At 41.1% G+C, this 21,579-nt stretch overlaps 1 protein-coding gene across 1 annotated transcript in view; it reads right to left on the bottom strand.

Annotated features, from left to right (window-relative positions):
• Nucleotides 1-208: 208 nt before the first annotated feature.
• LOC118825599 (MDM2 binding protein) overlaps nt 209-21,579 on the bottom strand; it is a 40,516-nt gene continuing 19,145 nt past the window's right edge. Inside the window, exons 13-22 of the mRNA XM_036596282.1 lie at nt 18,122-18,238; nt 16,099-16,263; nt 15,226-15,313; nt 13,954-14,112; nt 10,056-10,151; nt 7,538-7,786; nt 4,248-4,482; nt 3,239-3,352; nt 1,847-1,912; nt 209-497 (exon numbers count right to left, since the gene is read on the bottom strand). Coding sequence (XP_036452175.1) covers nt 462-497; nt 1,847-1,912; nt 3,239-3,352; nt 4,248-4,482; nt 7,538-7,786; nt 10,056-10,151; nt 13,954-14,112; nt 15,226-15,313; nt 16,099-16,263; nt 18,122-18,238 — 1,325 coding nt within the window. The 3' untranslated portion in view covers nt 209-461. The remainder of the gene's footprint in view (nt 498-1,846; nt 1,913-3,238; nt 3,353-4,247; nt 4,483-7,537; nt 7,787-10,055; nt 10,152-13,953; nt 14,113-15,225; nt 15,314-16,098; nt 16,264-18,121; nt 18,239-21,579) is intronic.

Here is a 21,579-nt window from a genome sequence, read left to right as displayed (position 1 = left end):
TGTGAGTTCTGTAAGGACTGGTTTGGTGAACCATGATTATTATTGTAACCCTATGAAAACCCATAAAAATAAAAATTAAAAAATCTAGTTCACAGTGGTGGCGACGGGAACCGGATGTCAAAATCTCAGTGTGAATCAAAAGGGCAATAAAAATGTCATTGTTTTGAAATTAAAAAGTCAACATAAGTTCTGCTGCCAGAAACAGATGTTTAGTTTAAATCTTTAACTAACGATGAGAATCATTAGTGTGTGGATGAAAAAAAGAGCTTTTCATAAAAAAAAATTAAAATAAACTTTAATGCATACTGATATCAAAAGTCAGCATATTAGAACATATAAAGATAAACACACAGAACAAACGTGGGACGTTTATAACAGAACCTCCTCTGGTGCTGTTATTGAAGAGGAACTGAGGAGCACTCAGGATTTAAACCCTCTTCAGATCTTCTGTGTTCTTAGGGTCACTTAGAGTTTCTCTCCACAACCCAGTCGATGACCTACAGAGCACAAACAGTTACAGCACAAACTCATTCACAGCAGCAACAGTCCACAGAGTGAGCGCTCAATACGTCAACTAGCAAATTACAACACAATCATATCAGAATCAAATAAATATCAGACATTTGTTAAAAAGAATCATCAGACAGATGTTTAGATCAGGTCGATATTCCAGACTGATATGTGATGAAGAGCAGAGTGTTTTGGTGATTATGGGTTACTGCACTAAAATATTTGTATTTTACTGTATATTACAATATGCAGTAATATATATATATATATAACACAAAAATAATAATTATAAAAAAACAGAGAAACAGGTACATGTATCCATAAAAATGTTTATATAATCCTTAAAATTAGAAATTGATTGAAAAAAGTGATCAGTTTTGATGCTTTTGTAATATTAGATATTCACAAAGGTCCATATATAATTATTTTTATATGACAAAGAAAAGGAAGCCAAGTTCGTTTTTTATTTTGAGTTTATTTATTGCTGTTACACATATTAAACCCACCGACAACCAGTGCTGTGCAGTGATGGAGGAGGGGTGCATAGATGGAGGAGGGGTGCAGTGATGGAGGAGGGGTGCAGTGATGGAGGAGGGGTGCATAGATGGAGGAGGGGTGCAGTGATGGAGGAGGGGTGCAGTGATGGAGGAGGGGTGCATTGATGGAGGACTGGTGCAGTGATGGAGGAGGGGTGCAGTGATGGAGGACTGGTGCAGTGATGGAGGAGGGTACAGTGATGGAGGAGGGGTGCATAGATGGAGGAGGGGTGCATAGATGGAGGAGGGGTGCAGTGATGGAGGAGGGGTGCATTGATGGAGGAGGGGTGCAGTGATGAAGGAGGGGTGCATTGATGGAGGAGGGGTGCAGTGATGGAGGAGGGGTGCAGTGATGGAGGAGGGGTGCAGTGATGGAGGAGGGGTGCAGTGATGAAGGAGGGGTGCATAGATGGAGGAGGGTGCAGTGATGAAGGAGGGGTGCATAGATGGAGGAGGGTGCAGTGATGGAGTAGGGGTGCAGCGAAGGAGGAGGGATGCAGCGATGGAGGAGGGATGCAGCGATGGAGTAGGGGTGCAGCGAAGGAGGACTGGTGCCGTGATGGAGAGGGGTGCAGCGATGGAGGAGGGATGCAGCGATGGAGGAGGGATGCAGCGATGGAGGAGGGATGCAGCGATGGAGGTGTGCGCCCCTCCCCATCACCGTTACCCTCCTCATTCACTGCACACCTCCTGTTTAACGTGGGAGTGGGGTTGTTTACCTATTTAGCGGTGGTGGGGGAGTAGTTTACCAGTTTGGCATGTAGAGGGCGTGTTGTTTTGGGGGTGGGGGGGTTGCTTACCTGTTTAGCGTTCCTGCCCGCTGCTTTCTTCATTTCCTCATGCAGACCTCGAGAGGTTTTCAGATCCTGTTCCAGAAAAACACAGTTAATAAACAGTCACAGCTCTAAATGAGAGTCTAATCACAGCTGGGGGGGGCAGCAAAACGCTAAAATCACTTTTCATAATTGGAATAAACACAGAAAAACATTCATATCTTTACAGCTTAATTAACACGTCTGTTTTTCTTAATACAATCTCCTTCATTCAAATGCAGGTACAGTATAACCTGCTAATTTAAACAAAGAGCTAAATTCACTGAAAACAGTGGAAGTTAGAATATTGTTTGCCAAACAGCAGAACTGAAAACGTATATCTGGATAAACACTTTCTAAACATAAACGGAGAGACGTGGACCAGAGTGAGCGTTGGCATGTTAACAGTGTTCAACATTAGTAGTGTTAATAATTCATGGCACTACTTTGAAAGTTTGGAATCAACATTAAAAACAATAATAATAATAATATATATTATTTTAAATGCAACAATAACTTATAGACTGTGCTTTAAAATATTACAAACTATTTGCCAAAAGGTCATTTTTAAATGTTTTATTTAACATTTCAAAAACCTAAAACTGTTTTCTTTCTAAGTAGGTTAATTTTGCTCATGTGAGCCACAAAATACATTTTACTGTTTTCCAATTTCCACTAAATGGCTGATGTATTTTTCCAAAATTCTCCTCTTTTGATGTAAACTGCACAGTCCTAATCTTGGGTAGTGCTTTAAGTAGGCAACGTCCTCACCAATCACAAGGCTGATGCGATTTGCCCCGCCCACACAGCTTTAAAGCTTTAACAAAACTGTGTTCAGTCTCTCTGTGTTTGAGTCAGAGAAACTTAGAGAGAAAGCTAACCACCACGCGAAAGCTAACCACCACGCGAAAGCTAACCACCAACCTAGATCCTGTTTCACATTACTCAGCTTCACTCATGCTATCGTGTTTAGCTGTGTTTCAGTGCTTTAGCAGGCTGCAAGTGTTAGACTGAGAGCTGTCAATCACACAAAGTCATTAGAATATATGGCCACACCCCTCAGTTCACAGGTAGGTCTGGTAAGCACATTTTTTCTTTTAATTTAAACCTGTTTAATGTTTAGCATAACACTCAGATACCTGTCTCAAGATTTGAGCTCCACTTCTGAAATACGGTGAATTTTGGATACTAATTTTTATTGCAAATGAATTCTGGATATCAATTTTACTATTTAACGTCTTCCTTGTATGTTCTGAATGTGTCGTGTATGGAGCTGAAGGAGATCCACAGTAGGAGGTTTAATGTCCGATGAGGTGTGGAAACTGTAGAACGTTTGAGAACGTCTGCTCTAGTGGACGTCCGAGTGACTGCGACCGATACCTTCAGATAAAGCTTAGAGACGTCGAAAAGCCTCCGACTGCAGGCCTCGAAACACTCGTGCTCAATGGAAATCCCATGATGCTTCAGCGTCTTCAAAACCACCTCCTTCAGCATCTGAAAAAAACCAGCACAGAATTTCAATCACGCCATCTTAGTCCTGCTCCAGGAGACGAGCCTCGCTACGGCGTAATAACAGCACCGTGTGGAAGATATTCAGCACCTGGACGATAAGGATCTGCACTCTCAGTGGAAAACACAGCGTAACGCTTCTTTACAGTGACTAAAACCTGAATCTCATGCTTGAATTGTTTGTTCTCAGAAATGTTTAATATTTTCCACAGTTCAGCCTCAGTGACTAATTACAGAACCAAATGTGTGGCTGAGTTAAACCACCTAACCACCTCCCCACGCAGACAGCTCTAACAGATAAATCTCAATTTAGACTTTCAGAGAACGTCAAAGCAAGAAAACAGCCTCCGACAATGAGGCCTTATAATACAGAGAAGCTCTATAATGTCCATATGATTCACACAGTCACTCTGACAGACTGTAATACACTACAGGAAGTGTAGGGGGCGATATGGCTTCTACTGTTTCATTTAAAAAGCCTCTATAATGTCCATATGATTCACACAGTCACTCTGACAGACTGTAATACACTACAGGAAGTGTAGGGGGCGATATGGCTTCTACTGTTTCATTTAAAAAGCCTCTATAATGTTCATATGATCCACACAGTCACTCTGACAGACTGTAATACACTACAGGAAGCGTAGGGGGCGATATGGCTTCTACTGTTTCATTTAAAAAGCTCTATAATGTTCATATGATCCACAAAGTCACTCTGACAGACTGTAATACACTACAGGAAGTGTAGGGGGCGATATGGCTTCTACTGTTTCATTTAAAAAGCTCTATAATGTTCTTATGATCCAAACGTGAAGTATAAGAACTGATTAATCAAATAAAGTTTGATAAATGATTTGATAGGTGCTGTTTGTGTTCTCACCCGGTTGTGTTTCTGTGAGCGGGACTCGGCTTGTGGGCGGGTCTCGGCCTGTGGGCGGGGCTCAGCCTGGCTGTGCTTCTGACCGGCATGCGTTCGGCTGTGCGTACGTGTAGCTGGACTGGAGGTGGACAGGGAGCGTCCAGCCTGCTGCCGCAGAGCCTTTACTGCGGGGTGAGTAACGCTGCCCACACTGCAGTGTGAACCCACAGACTCGCTGCTCTCAGACTTCACCAACCTGACGGAGAACAACACCACAAACACATCAAAACAACACCGGAACACACAAAAAGCACGTAAGAGATTCTAACCTATGGGCCGCGGACCACCAGTGGGCCGTGAAGCACCCGCTAGTGGTCTGTGGGAGGAAGTAATTCGTAATGGGCCGGTAACGTCACTGTGAGTCATAAAAACATTGGTGGAAAAAAGATTGACCTTATAATTAAAACTCTAAGAATGAAACATTTTTACATTATAACTGATATAAATATTAATAAAGTTGTACAAATAAAATTGTCACAGTAGTGGCTAATTAAACGTCATCAGTCTGAGACGGTGCAGCCGCAGGCTCGCGCTGCAGACAGCGAACCAGTCATGGGATTGGGTCTGCAGCAAACAGCTGAACTGGTCCAGTAAAACCCTGCAGGTCTCGGTCCGCTTCAAACCGAGCCCTGTTCGGTTCGCTGCTGATGGAAACGTGCTCTGCAATCAGATGAGGGAGTTCATCTCTTCTGGAGGCACGACGGCGCCGTACAGTCAGCATAACGACTGTTTTAACGACTGACTCTTTACAGACTCTCAGCACCAGCTGCTCTTAAAAACAGACATACAGTAACAGCGATTTCAACTCATCGACGTGAGTGCTTGAACTCACTGCTAGAACAATGACAAAGAAGCAGATATCAAGTAAGATTCATCATTATTGCTTATTGTGACAACACTAATCCAAAAGCCCAGTGAGTGGAGTTTGGTTTATTTCAAATGAATCACAAAAACCCTCAAAACTAACATCCCGAGACCACATAACTACTCATGGGAAAGTCCACATCTACCTCATATATTTCTATTGTTTTCCCTCCTTTTTAACATCAATACAACCATGTGTTCAACATGTATTATGTTTTTTAACATACTTGAAAATTTTGCGAACCTACTGACAACGAAAAATGGCCATCCTGATCTTTTTCAGGCCCTAATTTTCAGGTTTTTCAGTGTCAGCATTTAAGAAAAGAAAAATAAAATTGTATTTAAAGAGCTGATTTTAGTTTTCCTGTGGGCCACTAGGCTTTGTAGGTCTAGACAGGTGGGCTTTGGGGTGGAAAGGTTGAGAACCCCTGGTGTTCGTTACAGGTGTGATAAGACTAGCTACATTTCTGAGAGCCCTACAATATTTCATCACCCACACGCAGAGATTGATATTCACTGCAGCGCTGCTCATTTTCAGAGCAGTGAATTTTTAATCTGCAGTTCATTCCAGTCTGTCTGATAAAGTCATCAAACACGGATCTGTATTTGATTTGATCAGGAGCACCGCATGGTGAATCTTAATGAGGTCGGTATGGAACAGGGTGGAGAAAATCTTCTCCACACGCCTGGAGAGGTCAGTGGAACGGCCGGTGAGGGTCACTGAGGGTCTGGTGAGGAGACGCTGGTGGAATATGAAGGAAGGAGATGAACCTTTTCAGAACCAGCGCGGTTTCAGTTGCAGTCCTGCACCGTTTATCCAATCACATGCATTACCATTAATGACTTTAGGAAAACAGAGACCAGCTACAGAACCAGATATCAGATCAGAAAGAGAATTATTTTAACTAAGCTTTAATAGATTTACTTATTTATTTAACTTTATTCACCGTTTCTGATCTCGGTAATGAAGCAGTTTGGTAAAGAAGGAAAGCTGACGTTTATAAACAAATCAACCAAGAACTCTGAGTTTTCCTCCCTGTTTGGTTACAGCCTTGACACAGAAGACCACTGAGAAGAGTAATTCCACCAACTGTTTTCAAAACTGTCTGCATAATTAAATGGTTAAGATGTAAACTGAGTCATTCAGAGTGGTTTGGTGTGAAATGCCCAGAACTGTTCACAGTGGTGGTGATAGGAACCAGACGTCCACCTCTAAAAGAAAGTTCCTACATGAAATGGTTATGAATTCACTGCCTGATGACTGAGACACTGTTTTATGATAGTTTAGAGAACTTAAACTCCATTCATGGTGGAGGGATACATGCAGGGCGCTGTGAGGCAAAATAGTCCCCAAAGAAAACTGATTATTTCAGATTTTCCACTATTTTCCATCATCAACATTCCATATAAACTCAGAAGACTCGTGTAGGTTCACTGGTGGTTCTGGATAGTAAATAAAATGTCTATATTTGTGTTGTAGTCATGGCGACCCCTGGTTCCTATCACCACCACTGTAAAGACATCTGAACCATTTCACACCAAACCACTCTGAATCTCTCTGATTACATCTCATGAATGAGAAGCGACTTCAGCTTTGTCATTTTTTAGTGTTTGTCAGTTTCTCGTTGCAGATAAAACGTATCAGGAAACCAGCTGGAGTGATTCTAAACACAAATAAGTCCATTTGTCTCTAAATTATCGATGCTCATCTTAAATCTCTCTCTTTGTCATTTCGTTAGCTACTAGCTAGACGAGACTGTTGTCTGTGTTGCTATGGTGACCAGCAGTCTGTGCTGATCTTCAGGGTTAAAGGGTGAATCAGCAGTTCTACATTAACTCCAGAGTTTAAGACCATTTATTGTTAAACTGTGTTGAACGATCAGCAGAGCTTTATTTTACTGTAAAGGAGGATTATTTTATTTTTACCTACTAATCTGATTCAGCTGTGGAGCAACAGGACAGTAAAAGAGCCACATGTGGCTCCGGAGCTGCACGTTGGCGACCCCTGCTCCGTGGCAATTAAATTTTCAATTTAGTCTTATTTCACTTTTATTTGTTATTAATAACTGATTAATCAACTGTTATAATCTTAACTGATGTTTTACTATTTTTTTTTATTTTACTGCTTTTACTGATTACCAGTGTTTTTGAGACTCTTAATGCATCTGCATGAAAGTAATGGAAGCTTACCCCCCACCAATTAGCATGGCGCTAACTACGTTGTCTAAATCATCACTCACCTCATACCATGTGGAGCTGTTCAGTGATCTCTATTAGACTTAAGTGGTTTCTGACACTGCAGGACGTTATTAAGGACTGTATCTGGATGATCAGCATGTAAACGTTACACTTTAAGTTTTAAAGCGATGAATGCAGGACGCTCTGACCTCTTGTGCTGGTGGGTGTGCGTGTCTGTTTCTCGTGAGCGGCGTTTGAGTTGCGGTGGATCGCTCTGCAGACTCTCTCCGTCCTCAGAGGGCGCGGCGGGCGAGGGCGTGGGCGCCGGACTCAGTGCCAGCGGCAGCGGGCACGGCTCCTTACAGCACGTCGTCTGGGTCTCGAAGCGGATCAGCCGCGACTGCAGCCGGACAAAACCCCGATCCCTCTCCAGAGCCTTCCGCTCGTCCAGACAAAACCTGCCGGACACACACAGACACAGACGGCAGATTAGAGAAGCATACACACCCGCAGCAAGCTGGACCCACAGTGGAGCTGATAAAAGGACACACTACAGGGCCGTAAATGTGCAGCAATGTGTCGTCATAGTGATTCGACTGGATGCATTTCTGAATTAAATTATTAAACTGAATATAACAGCACTTAATATAAGTACTTCAAAGTATGCATTTATACATTTTTTTCTTTTTTCTTTCTTAATTTTAGTTGAACAGTTACATGTTACATTTTCAGGTCTCTTCACTACAGTTGGGCGTCTCAGTCAAATTTGATAATTTGTATTGCAACATTAAAAATATTGCCTTTATGTCCACCTCTAAAAGAAAGTTCCTACATGAAATGGTTATGAATTCACTGCCTGATGACTGAGACACTGTTTTACGATAGTTTTGAGGCGATTTTGGCATTAAACTCCATTCATGGTGGAGGGATACATAATATGTAGGGTGTTGTGAGGCAAAATAGTCCCCAAAGAAAACTTATTAAATAAAATAGCTTATAAAATAAAATAGCTGCAATAGTCTTTAGACAGTATGTGGTAGTCTTTAGACAGTGTGTGGTAGCCTTTAGACAGCTGCAAAGGTCTTTAGACAGTGGGCGGTAGCCTTTAGAGGGCTGCAACGGTCTTAAGACAGTACGCCGTGGTCTTTAGAAGGTGTGTGGTAGTCTTTAGATGGCTGCAGCAGTCCTAAGACAGTGTGCAGTGGTCTTTAGAAGGTGTGTGGTAGTCATTAGACGGCTGTAGTAGTCTTTAGACTGTGTGTGGTAGCATTTTGACAACAGCAGTAGTGTTTAGATGGTGTGTGGTAGCCTTTAGATGGCTGCAGCAGTCCTAAGACAGTGTGTGGTGGTCTTTAGAAGGTGTGTGGTAGTCTTTAGATGGCTGCAGTAGTCTTTTTACAAAAGACAGTGTGTGGTAGCCTTAAGACGGCCACAGCAGTCTTTTTACCGTAGACAGTGTGTGGTAGCCTTTAGACGGCCACAGTAGACTTTTTACAGTAGACAGTGTGTGGTAGCCTTTAGACGGCCACAGTAGTCTTTTTACAGTAGACAGTGTGTGGTAGCCTTTAGACGGCCACAGTAGTCTTTTTACAGTAGACAGTGTGTGGTAGCCTTTAGACGGCCACAGTAGACTTTTTACAGTAGACAGTGTGTGGTAGCCTTTAGATGGCTACAGTAGTCTTTTTACAGTAGACAGTGTGTGGTAGCCTTTAGACGGCCGCAGCAGTCTTTTTACAGTAGACAGTGTGTGGTAGCCTTTAGATGGCTACAGTAGTCTTTTTACAGTAGACAGTGTGTGGTAGCCTTTAGACGGCCGCAGCAGTCTTTTTACAGTAGACAGTGTGTGGTAGCCTTTAGACGGCTACAGTAGTCTTTTTACAGTAGACAGTGTGTGGTAGCCTTTAGATGGCTACAGTAGTCTTTTTACAGTAGACAGTGTGTGGTAGCCTTTAGACGGCCGCAGTAATCTTTTTACAGTAGACAGTGTGTGGTAGCCTTTAGACGGCCACAGTAGTCTTTTTACAGTAGACAGTGTGTGGTAGCCTTTAGATGGCCGCAGTAATCTTTTTACAGTAGACAGTGTGTGGTAGCCTTTAGATGGCCGCAGTAATCTTTTTACAGTAGACAGTGTGTGGTAGCCTTTAGACGGCCACAGCAGTCTTTTTACCGTAGACAGTGTGTGGTAGCCTTTAGATGGCCGCAGCAGTCTTTTTACAGTAGACAGTGTGTGGTAGCCTTTAGACGGCCACAGCAGTCTTTTTACAGTAGACAGTGTGTGGTAGCCTTTAGACGGCCGCAGCAGTCTTTTTACAGTAGACAGTGTGTGGTAGCCTTTAGACGGCTGCAGTGGTTTTTCATTCACTGGACTAAACAGATTAGAAACTCGCTGCCCTCTGGTGGAGGACAGAGTTCAGATGCAGTATTTTCAAATGGCAATGAGGGGGCTCGAGACTCTGCTTCAGCACAGAGCATTAAAGGTTTTAAATAACAAAAAATATCAACATTTATAAATCATTTTGTACCAATTTATTGTTTTTGCATTCTATCCCAGCCCTATCTTTGTGTACACAGCTCCTACTCTTGTGTATTTAATGTATTTTAAAAATAACTGTAAATACTCTGAATCAATCAAACTGCGCTGGAATGTGAGACTGCATGATGCACTATATTGTTTCTAATAGAATCATAACTGAACCGAATCGCTGAGAGGTGGAGATCTGCACTCACTCGATGCCGTGGTAGTGGCTGCTGGCCGCCTGTGTGAACGGGAGCTTGGTCACTTTTCGGGGAGTGAGCTCTGAAGACAGCTGGAACGCGTTCTCTCTACAAAACAACAACAATAAACAATAAGGCGTCCCATTCAGCTGAACAGACCACATCAGCAGCAATTAACAAACACGCTTAGTCCTTAAACACAATCAGTCATCATAAGCAACTGGAGCATTAACATCTCAATGAGACAGTAATTAAGTTTCAGCGCATGAATTAAGATGTAGGAACCACAAGGAATTTTAATTAAGCCGTCGCCGCGGCCAGGAAACGTCACAATGGAACCCAGACGAACAGAGCGGCCGTAAAAGTGTAGAGGAGTGTCTGCGCAGGCAGCCAGATGGAGGCATTAACTTTCCTGGCGTCGCTGGTTTTTAGAGCTGGCCGAGCGCTCGCGCCTCCGACTACAGCGAGAACAGATTAGCGTAGCCGCGCCATGTTTCCTATCGCCGAGCCATCTGCCTGAGAGGAACTGCAGAAGCATTGTTCAAACTTTAATGCACTACTCTAACATTCACTCTGCCGAAAGTAACGCATGTGGGTCGTTCTCCATTTGGAGTGGGAATTCAGGTGGATACAATTTTAAAAAAATCAATTTCTTTCATCCCAAAACTAAATAATCTTAACCCTCCATTGCATGCAATGTGAGAGCAATGTTTAAAAAGTGTTTCATTCACTTTTTCGCATTAAAGAGACCTGATTATTAAAATAAACAAAAAATTAATAATAATAATGTGTGAATGGATCTTTTTAAGGTATGTTGCCTTGAAGCAGTGTCAAGAATTTTTTTATGAAATAAAAATGAAAAGCTACACTTTTTTAAAATACGAAAAAGGATCAAATGTCCTTTCCAATTTCCTAAACAAATAAAAACCCCAAACCTATTTTATATGCTTTATATGTTATATGTTTTCTATGTTCACTCATGTGGCTGCTTTGTTTACGACTAGCTAAATCCGTTCCACAATGTTGCTTCTAGGCGACAAACATATTTCAACCATTTCTACATATTGCTTATATGGTAGTGAATATAAAGTAAATTAATTTTAATAGGTGTGAATCGTTTTTTTAACTGGTGAAAATTATGTTTTTTTTCTGAGGGAGATCTGGCTGGTGCAGTAACGTGTCGACCAAAAGCTGTACCGCCCCAAAAAAGTTTCAAAATGTCCAAAAGTGACCAGGTACGCAATTTTATTGGTTTGTTCAATCTGTTCCCTTAAGTATTAACCATTTCATGATCAGTATATACGTATCATGTCATTGTAAAGGGAGTTAAATGAGTTTGTTGCCCTGAGGCAACATCATGCGATAGAGGGTTAATACGTCCATTAACATCTCCTATTATCATATATGCAGAAAGGAGCTGAATGTTTTACAGTCAGTGGTGTTGTATGAATATGGTGTAACACCAGTGACGGTGACTCCAGTGACTTTCTGGTTAAAACTGAGGTTTTTGTAACCTGGCTGACTCGTTGGCTGATCAGGTGACCTTGTGCAACTGTTTAAAATCAGTAATAAAAACATAATATGGCATTATTTTTATTATCCAGCCATTAAAGCACAAAACACCGGTGGCACATAGACGTTATGAGCTGCCTGATAAACAAAACTATTAATAAATGAATGAAATATAGTGAGCGAGTGTGACTCGCCTTCTCAGGCCTTGAGCTGCTTCCTCTCTGATGAGCCTCGACCCAAAGAGGCAGTTTAATAGAGCTGAAAATACTGTGTTAAAATGTAAAATAAGAGTCCTGATAACAGCAGAGACCGAAATCTCTGAGACAAATTAATTTTTACAATAAAATACATATTTTTTTTTAAATGTAGTAAAACGTTAAAGATATAAAAAGTAAACATGACTCTATTTTATAAAAATTCCTAAGTTAAACCTCTTAAAAATATTGTTTTATATTAAAAATGGTTTGAAAATTGTTTATGTGAGGAGCGAATATGAAACAGAATAAAAGAGAAAAATCAGAGAATCATAAGAGAAAAGTGTTATTTAATCTCAGGTCACCTGTGTAAATGTACATACTGACTTTTGGAGCTGAGCCTGATATTTTAAGCATCTTTTTAAGCCCTGAATCTTTGTGACACGGTTTCCCCCTGCGGATGGAGAGTGACCCATGCCTACTGTCTGACTGACTGTGTATTTACAGAGCAGGACTGACCGTTAAGCTTTAATTCTCTGGAACCGATTCTACGTATTCTGTTTTCATCAACCTCAAGTTCCTAATTCTGTTTCTTCCTTTATTGTGGTGAAGCCAAAAGAGAAGTCTGTACGCACTTCCTGTGGCGTGACACATCAAACCACCAGCCTGCAGTTCTGTAGCTTACACTCTTTAAAAAGATGGTGCTTTGAGGGTTCTTTGGTATAGGAAATGATTCTGTATAGAACCATGAACACTCAGAGAACCCTTTGCTTGACTAAAGGGCTCTTTGCATCGTGAAAGTGTTCTTCAGATTGATGAGGAACGTGCTGTGGACAGATCTATGTTTTCAAGCCTGACACTGTAACAACAGAAGAACCTTTTTGGGTTCTATATAGAACCATTTTCAAAAAGGTTCCATATAGCACCCAAAAAAGGTTCTTCTACTGTAACAAGCTTGACACCATAACAATAGAAGAACCCTTTTGGGAGCTATATAGAACCATTTTCAAAAAGGTTCCATATAGAACCCAAAAAGGTTCTTCTATTGTTACAAACTTGACACTGTAACAATAGAAGAACCTTTTTGGGAGCTATATAGAACCATTTTCAAAAAGGTTCCATATAGAACCCAAAAAGGTTCTTCTATTGTAACAAGCTTGACACCATAACAATAGAACAATCTTTTTGGGTGCTATATAGAACCAATTTTCAAAAAGGTTCCATATAGCACCCAAAAAGGTTCTTCTATTGTAACAAGCTTGACACTGTAACAATAGAAGAACCTTTTTGGGTGCTATATAGAACCATATTCAAAAATGTTCCACACAGAACCTAAAAAGGGTTCTTCTATTGTTACAACCTTGACACCATAACAATAAAAGAACCCTTTTGGGAGCTATATAGAACCATTTTCAAAAAAGGTTCGATATAGAACCATCTACAGCACATTATTCATCAATCTGAAGAACGCTTTCATAATGCAAAGACCCCTTTAAGCAGGGAAAGGGTTCTGTGAGTGTTCATGGTTCTATACAGAACCATTTTCTTTACCAAAGAACCCTTGAAGCACCATCTTCAGGAGATCTTCATTTAGATGATTCCTCCAAACTGGTCTACAGTTAAAAATTCGGCTGATAAATATCAATTTTCAGTTTAACGGCACTAAAGAGTCTGAGATTCAGTTTGGATTCAGTTTCATGTTTAGGTTAAACAGGATTTTTCCAAAATTCCCCCATAATTCAGTGTGTGAGATGTAAACAGAGAGATTCAGAGTGGTTTGGTGTGAAATGGTTCAGATGTCTTTACAGTGGTGCTGATAGGAACCAGGGGTCGCCATGACTACAACACAAATATAGACATTTTATTTACTATCCAGAACCACCAGTGAACCTACACGAGTCTTCTGAGTGTATATGGAATGTTGATGATGGAAAATAGTGGAAAATCTGGAATAATAAGTTTTCTTTGGGGACTATTTTGCCTCACAGCGCCCTGCATGTATCCCTCCACCATGAATGGAGTTTAAGTTCTCTAAACTATCCTAAAACAGTGTCTCAGTCATCAGGCAGTGAATTCATAACCATTTCATGTAGGAACTTTCTGTGAAGGAGCTTTTAGAGGTGGACGTCTGGTTCCCATCACCACCACTGTGAACAGTTCTGACTAAGTTTGGAGGTCTGAGAGTGCGTGTGATTGGTTGGTACCCTCTGATCACAGGCAGGGGCTGCAGCTCTCCTGCAGGCAGACCATCGGGAGTGAAGTGTTTGAGGAGCTCTCTCGCGTCCAGCTGTGCACAGCTGCTCTTCTGACCATCTTTAGGACCCATCAGAGACTCCGAGGAGCCACTGGTGAACAGGCTGGACCTGCAGAGGGTGGACGGAGATGATTACTGATAAAACATTCGCACCAGATCACTGCGCCTGACCGATATGGAACTTTTTATGGCCGATAAAAATGTAAGGGGCAAAAAAAATTCCAGCAACTGATGACATTTAATGGAGTAATACAGTTTATATTAATATAATAAAATAATATAATATAAAAATAAAATAAATAATAGAAATTTTATCTTTAAATGCCACAGAACGTGTTTTGATTGGTCTGCATTGGTGAAATTTTGTACAGCTGTACATTGGATGAACATCTAGCAACACACATCTGAATTTTTGGGATTACATTTTGAATGTTATTAAGTTTATTTTAATTTATTTTATTTATATTTATGCACAACATTAAACATTTCTGTAAATGCGCCAGTTTTGTTCATTTTTAACTGTAGTCCCTGGGCAGGTACAAAACGACAAAAACACTCATAAAATGACATAAAACATTAACAATACAATCAACAATGCTAGATAAGGTACAAAATAAAGTAAAGCACAATGCCAGCTGTTAACGAGATATAACAATTATGATGACATTCACAGTCAAATTAGGATTTTATACTGTTTTGTTTTGCAAATTCAAAATTTCAGATATTCACTTTGAGGAGTACAGCTCACAGTTTCCTGGCACAGTGTCTATTTTTATCCTATACAGTAAAATGTTTATAAAATGTTTATCAAAATATGGCGCACATTTTAGTACAAATATTAATTCTTTACTTCAGCGTTTAACTTGTTTTTCTTTTGTTGTTTCCTTTGTTTTTACTGTAATATTACTATTACTTTTATGTTCTTGTTAGCTGCATTTTTATTGTTTTTTTCTTTTATTTTTTACCTTTGTTGTGCTTTTGAACTGCATTTATTAATATATCCATTTTCTGCTATTCATTGCTTGTTTATTATATTTTGTTTTTGTATTATTATCTTTTTTTCTTCTTCCTCTGTTGTTTTTACTTTGTATTGTGAAGCACTCTGAGCTGTATTTTTAATGTATGACAGGTGCTATATAAATAAACATTATTATTATTAATGATAACCTGTTGTGGAATTGCTGTAGTTATGGGTAATGAGGGGTAAATGACGGACGCTGACCTCGACCTGTGCCGAATCTTCTGCATGTTCTCATGGTTCCTCAGGACGCTCCTCTCAGGCCATTCTGAGTGGATCACAGGCTTGACGACTGCTGGAGAGAAACACAGCGAGTGAGACGAGTTACTGTTATGAACACAGCTGCTGTTATCCTCCAATAACCTGCTTATAAATGTCCATCTATAAACAGATCACAGCAGAAATCCCCTGTAGGCTGTGAGTTATTATGGTTTTCTGACCTTCCAAACCCGAAATACATCAATGTTCAATAAATAACTTCATATATTATTAATAATTATTACAACACACAGTTCGTCCGCCAAGCAATACAACTCTTTAACAGTAGGCTACGGTTGCCAAGCACTGTAAAGGTCTGTGTCTCTTTACTGTTCAATAATAAAAACATAAAAAACAAACTAACAAATAATAAAAATAAACATAAAACCGGACCCGTCAGTAATAGAACCGAAGAATATGTCTAATATTTCTCACTATGAGATTGTTGAGAGAATATTACAAGATTATTGAACTTATTACTGGAGATTTTTAACATTTTTAAAGTGATTTTAATCAAGCGAAAGTGTTTTATTCCATTAGCAGATCATTTTACTTGTTTTGAGAAATAGTGGAGATGATTTATTGACAAAATTACTTTAAAAAAGTCAAAAAAAACATCAACAAAGAAGTGAAATAATCCTGCAATCTTCTTACAGTGATCTCATAATGAGAAATATTAGACACATTAAGACATTTTCACTTGCTAAAATATCATTCAGCTCCTGTTTTCTGGTGCTAATGGTTCCGCTACTGTGTGCAGAGGAAAATGTCCATGGATTTTAGAACCAGAACTATCTGTTCTCTAATTTAAACGCTCACTCTGAGTAACAGAAGTGTGGTTGTCCTTCTTGGTGGAATCGCACTCGGACGCTTTGGGCAGCGTGGAGTTCTGCATGTTCAGGTACTGTTCTCTGGCCAGGTTTAGCAGAACCTTCAGGTCATTCAGAGGCACTGCTGCAGGTTTCTGGGCCTGCTGTCTTCGCCCTGACCACAGAAAGGGGAACATCCAGATATATGTTTAAGAGATGTAGATATACATCACTGAACACCATAATAAGACACACTGAGATGCCTCAATGTCAAATTAATGCTTGTCTACAAATATTTGAATATAATCCAGTAATTACAGATGAGAAAAATGCTGAGATGTGCATCAATTCCCAAATTATAAGATAAGATAATCCTTTTTTAGTCCCACTAATCGTTAATTACTTAACAAGGTTACAGTTTGTTATTTGAAAGTGTATAGACAATATATATATTAAAAAATATAAACAAAAATATAAACTCTATCCTTCACATAAACTCTCACAAAAATTAACAATATAAACAATTCTAAATAAAAAAGCAACACATATTTAGACTATAAGGACATTTTACCGGAATAGCACATGAAGTATTGATTATATTACACATGGAAATGGTGATGAAAAACATTATAAATAGAAAAAGCAAGAAAATCTTTAAACTATAGTGACATTTTACCCATATTTGCACATTGAGTATCAATTTGAGGCACATTTGAAGAGTAAGTATCCGCGTAAAAGGTGTTTTCACTGCTTTGAAAGCTATGAGAACAACTTAATATAGCCAAACTGGTATTGCTGAAAGAGTACACAAACAATCTTTCTCAAAATCACCCTTAAAAACAATATTCAGGTTTCATCATTTTAAACCTGGCTGCTGCTGCAGTGCAGTATATATCCACTAGATGGCAACAGCGTACGCCAGGTTGAAGCCCGGCTGCAGCGCGCCGTATTTACTAAAGAAGCCCTCTCGTTCAAATCAAATACAGCTTTTAAGAGTAACACAGATGTTAAGGGTGTATAGAAACACAATTATCGTTTTATTTATCACCATTTTAGGTTTTAGTTTGCTTCAATTTGATGTTTTTATTTATTTGATTCGGCTAGTAGCCAAAGTAGCAGCCCGCTAGCTGGGCCACTAGCCCTGCCTGCGGTGTACTTCCGTCAGTCAGCTGTGTCACTCAGCAGTGGGGTCTCGCGGCCCGTCACTTCAACCAAGCCAGAAAAAACAATGACAGTCGCTGATACGGTGATATTTACTCAACTGACACTCAGAGACGCAGCGCGAGTAACCAAGACACACATACAAGACAAACGACTCGAGAAATTTGGATGGGAAACAACATTCAGCTCTGTTTTTGAGCCAGAGAAGCTGCTGTGTGCTGATGTATAAACACCACAGGTCTCATTACTAATTACGTAATAGTAAATACTAAATAAATACAGCCATCTAGCCAGGCTGAGTGTTTTATTTGTGACACAGAACACAGATTTTACCAAAATAAAATATTCTAAAATATAATCGCATAAATATCAGGACTTCTAGGTAAGTTAGGTTAGACAGAGTTAGTACTGGTATCGGTACTTGGTATCGGCCGATAACAAAGGATCAGGTATCGGCATCGGAAGGAAAAAGTGGTATCGGTACATCTCTAATGTTCATCAGCATAATGTTGATTCTGACATCATTTGAGACCTGAACATCGAGCCAGACCTTCTTCTTGAGTCTGTGTGAGCAACGTTAACGCAACGATGGATGATGCGGTGCGGAAGACGTCTGATGCGACACCTCTGACTTTTAAATGCGCACTCTCACCACACACCAGCCTGTTTTTATTCTCCTCCCGCAGTAACGACACTTCATTCAGATTTAAGTAAACAATCTTACGGAGCGCAGCTTCGACTGAGCACCCAGGCAGGACCTAATTACGTGAGACTGAAGGAACGTGGCTGGTCTTCTCCACCTCAGAGCCACTGAGGATGTCGTGTGAATATTTAAGAGTGAAACGCTGGCGGTCGCCGTGGCAACCACTTACGGAGGCATTCCTGGAGGACCTGGACCTGCACCCTGTCCAGACTCCTCTCCTGGCGCAGGAGCTGGTCTCCACGGAGACAGGGCAAGGATCGCAGCCAGTCCGGGGTGCGCGTCGTCCCTGTGGAGAGCAGAGAGGTTAATGGAGTTCATCCTGCAAGGTCCGTCCTGCACATTCCCCAAGAACCCGAAAATCAGACTAGAGTCACACAGTGAAAAGTTACACCATAGCATGACATTATCACCATTCTTAAAGGGAAACTCCACCAATTTTCCTGAACTTCAGCAGAATTAACTGGTTAAAGTGGTTTGGTGTGAAACGCTCTGTTCTAGAGAAACTTACCGAGTCAGAACTGTTCACAGTGGTGGTGATAGGAACCAGACGTCCACCTCTAAAAGCTCCCTCACAGAAAGTTCCTACATGAAATGGTTATGAATTCACTGCCTGATGACTGAGACACTGTTTTATGATAGTTTTGAGAAGATTTTGACACTGAATCGTATTTTTTTGGCAGATGGGTCCACATACAACAAAATAGTCCGCAAAGAAAACTTATTTCAGATTTTCCACTATTTTACCATCATCAACATTCCATACACTCCCAGAAAAAAAGGTAGTAAACTGTCTCTGGATCAGTTCCCCTCCTGTCACTGAGGTGGAGCCTCAAGGCTCCATCTCAGTACCTTTAGTCAGGGAACATAACTGAACCATAATCCACTGAATGATATGTTCTAAGCTGTACTGACTCCACACACCCCGTCTCGACTCCAGGCTTTTATTTTACTGTTCTGTTTTAAAACATTCGGTTATGAAAAGGTACAAATACGAACTTTTCACCTGGAAAAACTTATTTAAGGTTCACAATCAGACCTTAAACCACTGTTGGAGCTTTGAGGGAACATTTACACTGTTTGTACCTTGATGAACGAGAAATGTACCTGAACAGAACCTGTATTTCAAACAGTGTATAAAACTCAGAAGACTCGTGTAGGTTCACTGGTGGTTCTGGATAGTAAATAAAATGTCTACATTTGTGTTGTAGTCATGGCGACCCCTGGTTCCTATCACCACCACTGTAAAGACATCTGAACCGTTTTACACCAAACCACTCTAAATCACTCTGTTTACACCTCACACACTGAATTATGGGGGAATTTTAAAAAAATGGTGTAATTCTCCTTTATGCCCTGATGTGGCTCAACTGCAACATTGAAAGATACTGTCTGTTAATCTGACTGCAGTCTTTTTGACATTCATATCACAAATCTTTTCAAAACTGTAATCGAAGCGTATCATGATTGAATCATACCGTGGGGCCGGTAGTGATTCTCAATTCTAACGTCCCATGTTCAAGTCCAAAAGTATCCGGACGCTCCTTCTAATGAGTGAACTCAGCTACTTTAAGGTCACCCGTTGCTGAAACAGCTTGTATAATCGCCATAGAAAAGCACTGACCAATAGAATTAGGCTCTGGAGCAGCCACGCATGAACCTGAGGTCACTATGTCCAATGCCAAGCATGGGCTAGAGGCGTATAAAACCTGAAATCACCGATTAATCCATTAGGATCCTTTTACGTTGTGATGTCAACCCATCAGGAAAAGCCAAAACACAGTATGAAACCAAAAGGAACCAACAGAAACACTGAGTGTTTTCTAGGTTTTTATCAGCAGAGGTGATGGAGCGCCATCCAATACCTTTGGGATGAGTTGGAATGACCCAGAACTGACCATCCAACATCAGTACCTGACCTCACTAATGCTCAATCAAATCCTCACAGCAATGTTCCAACATCTAGAGCCTTCCCAGAAGAGTAGAGGCTGTTACTGCAGCACAGACTCACTATTAACACCTTCATTTCAGAGGAAACGGTCTTTTGGAAGCTGTTGTACTTCAGAAGAGCCGAACAGTGAAACCCAGAGGAGATTCGAAACGCTGGTGTGAACACAGAGCTGAGCTAAATGCCAGATTCCTGCATCTTCCATAGGCTGCAGTCAGGCTGAGGGTGAACGGCTGAGGAACCTCGCCTGATGGAGAACAGTAATTTACCTCCTGCTGTGATCTTTAACACTTCCACAGATCACAAAGAGCACAAAGAGCTATTCAGAGAGAAAGAGCGCCATAGCATTACCATTAACCCACACGTAAAGCGCTCATCAGCGACGAAAGCCAGCGCGCAGTAAATTATCTGTACCTCCGAGCATATCTCACGCTATTTTTAATCAGACAGTTCAACGTGCTGCTCTTTTCAGCCTTTATCTGGACGTCTAGGGGAACACCTATAGCGAGGGAGCCACAGAGAGACTGCACTCCGAGCTCTTATCAGGGCCTCGGGTTGGTTCACTTTAAAACTTTTCGCCTACAACAGCAGGAAAGTATGAAAGTATGCGGTGCTCCTGCAGGGCTTAACTGTAAGGGCTGATAAACACAGCTTAATTCTGGACAAGCTGTTGAGAGAGGTACCCGTGAGGGACAGAAAAACAGACCGACTTTCACCTCCCAGACTTCACATTTATTGCCAGTTTTGCACAGATCTCGTCGCAGTATATGTGTGACGCGAACGGTGATGTCCAGGGATGCGGGGAGTGGGGGTGCTAAGGGGGCTGCAGCACCCCCAGATTTCAGGGTCGGTTAACTGCAACTTCTAAAAATAAAAAAATCTGAACTTGAAACCAATGTGAACGTAGTAAAGGCCCATATCTGCTTACGTTTCATTACAGTGAACTGAATCGCTTTCAGATCTGCGTAGCACAACAGTGTAACACACACACACACACACACACACAAAACACTTTGCTTAGCACACAATCATTTCTCCCACTCGCCGCCACATCATCAAGTCAAGTCAAGTCAGAGTTTATTTATAAAGTGCTTTTTAAAACATGTGTCGTCACAAAGCAGCTTTACAGGAAAATCCGGGTCCGAGCCCCCATGAGCGTCGCCAATGACGACAGTGGCAAGGAAAAACTCCCTAAGAGCAAGAGGAAGAAACCTTGAGAGGAACCAAGACTCAGAAGGGGAACCCATCCTCCTCTGGTCCACACCAGATAGAAAACAGCTTTAGTATAAAGTATTATAGTACAAATCATCAGGTTTGGTTATTCAACAGGATCTGCTGCTCTCTCTCCTGTCAGAGTCCTTTTCATCTGATGTCATGTTTATTTTAACTGTAAGATGCACACACACACACACACACACACACACACACCACACACACACAACGTTCTAGGTAAGACGTTCTTCTGTGGCATGTGCACTCGCTATTTTTCATCCTGCCTTGATCTGCTCCTCTCATAGGAGTGACACATTTGGCTGCAATAATGTGTTGCAGTGGCGCAGTGGGTGGCACTGTCGCCTCACAGCAAGAAGGGTTCGATTCCCGGCCGGGCGGCCAGGGTCCTTTCTGTGTGGACTTTGCCTGTTCTCCCCGTGTCTGTGTGGGTTTCACCCGGGTACTCCGGT

This window comes from Colossoma macropomum, unplaced genomic scaffold (genome assembly GCF_904425465.1).
Source record: "Colossoma macropomum unplaced genomic scaffold, Colossoma_macropomum, whole genome shotgun sequence".
NCBI lineage: Eukaryota > Metazoa > Chordata > Actinopteri > Characiformes > Serrasalmidae > Colossoma > Colossoma macropomum.
The sequence above is the reverse complement of the archived record's forward strand: the minus strand, read 5'-3'. Positions and strand labels throughout refer to the sequence as shown.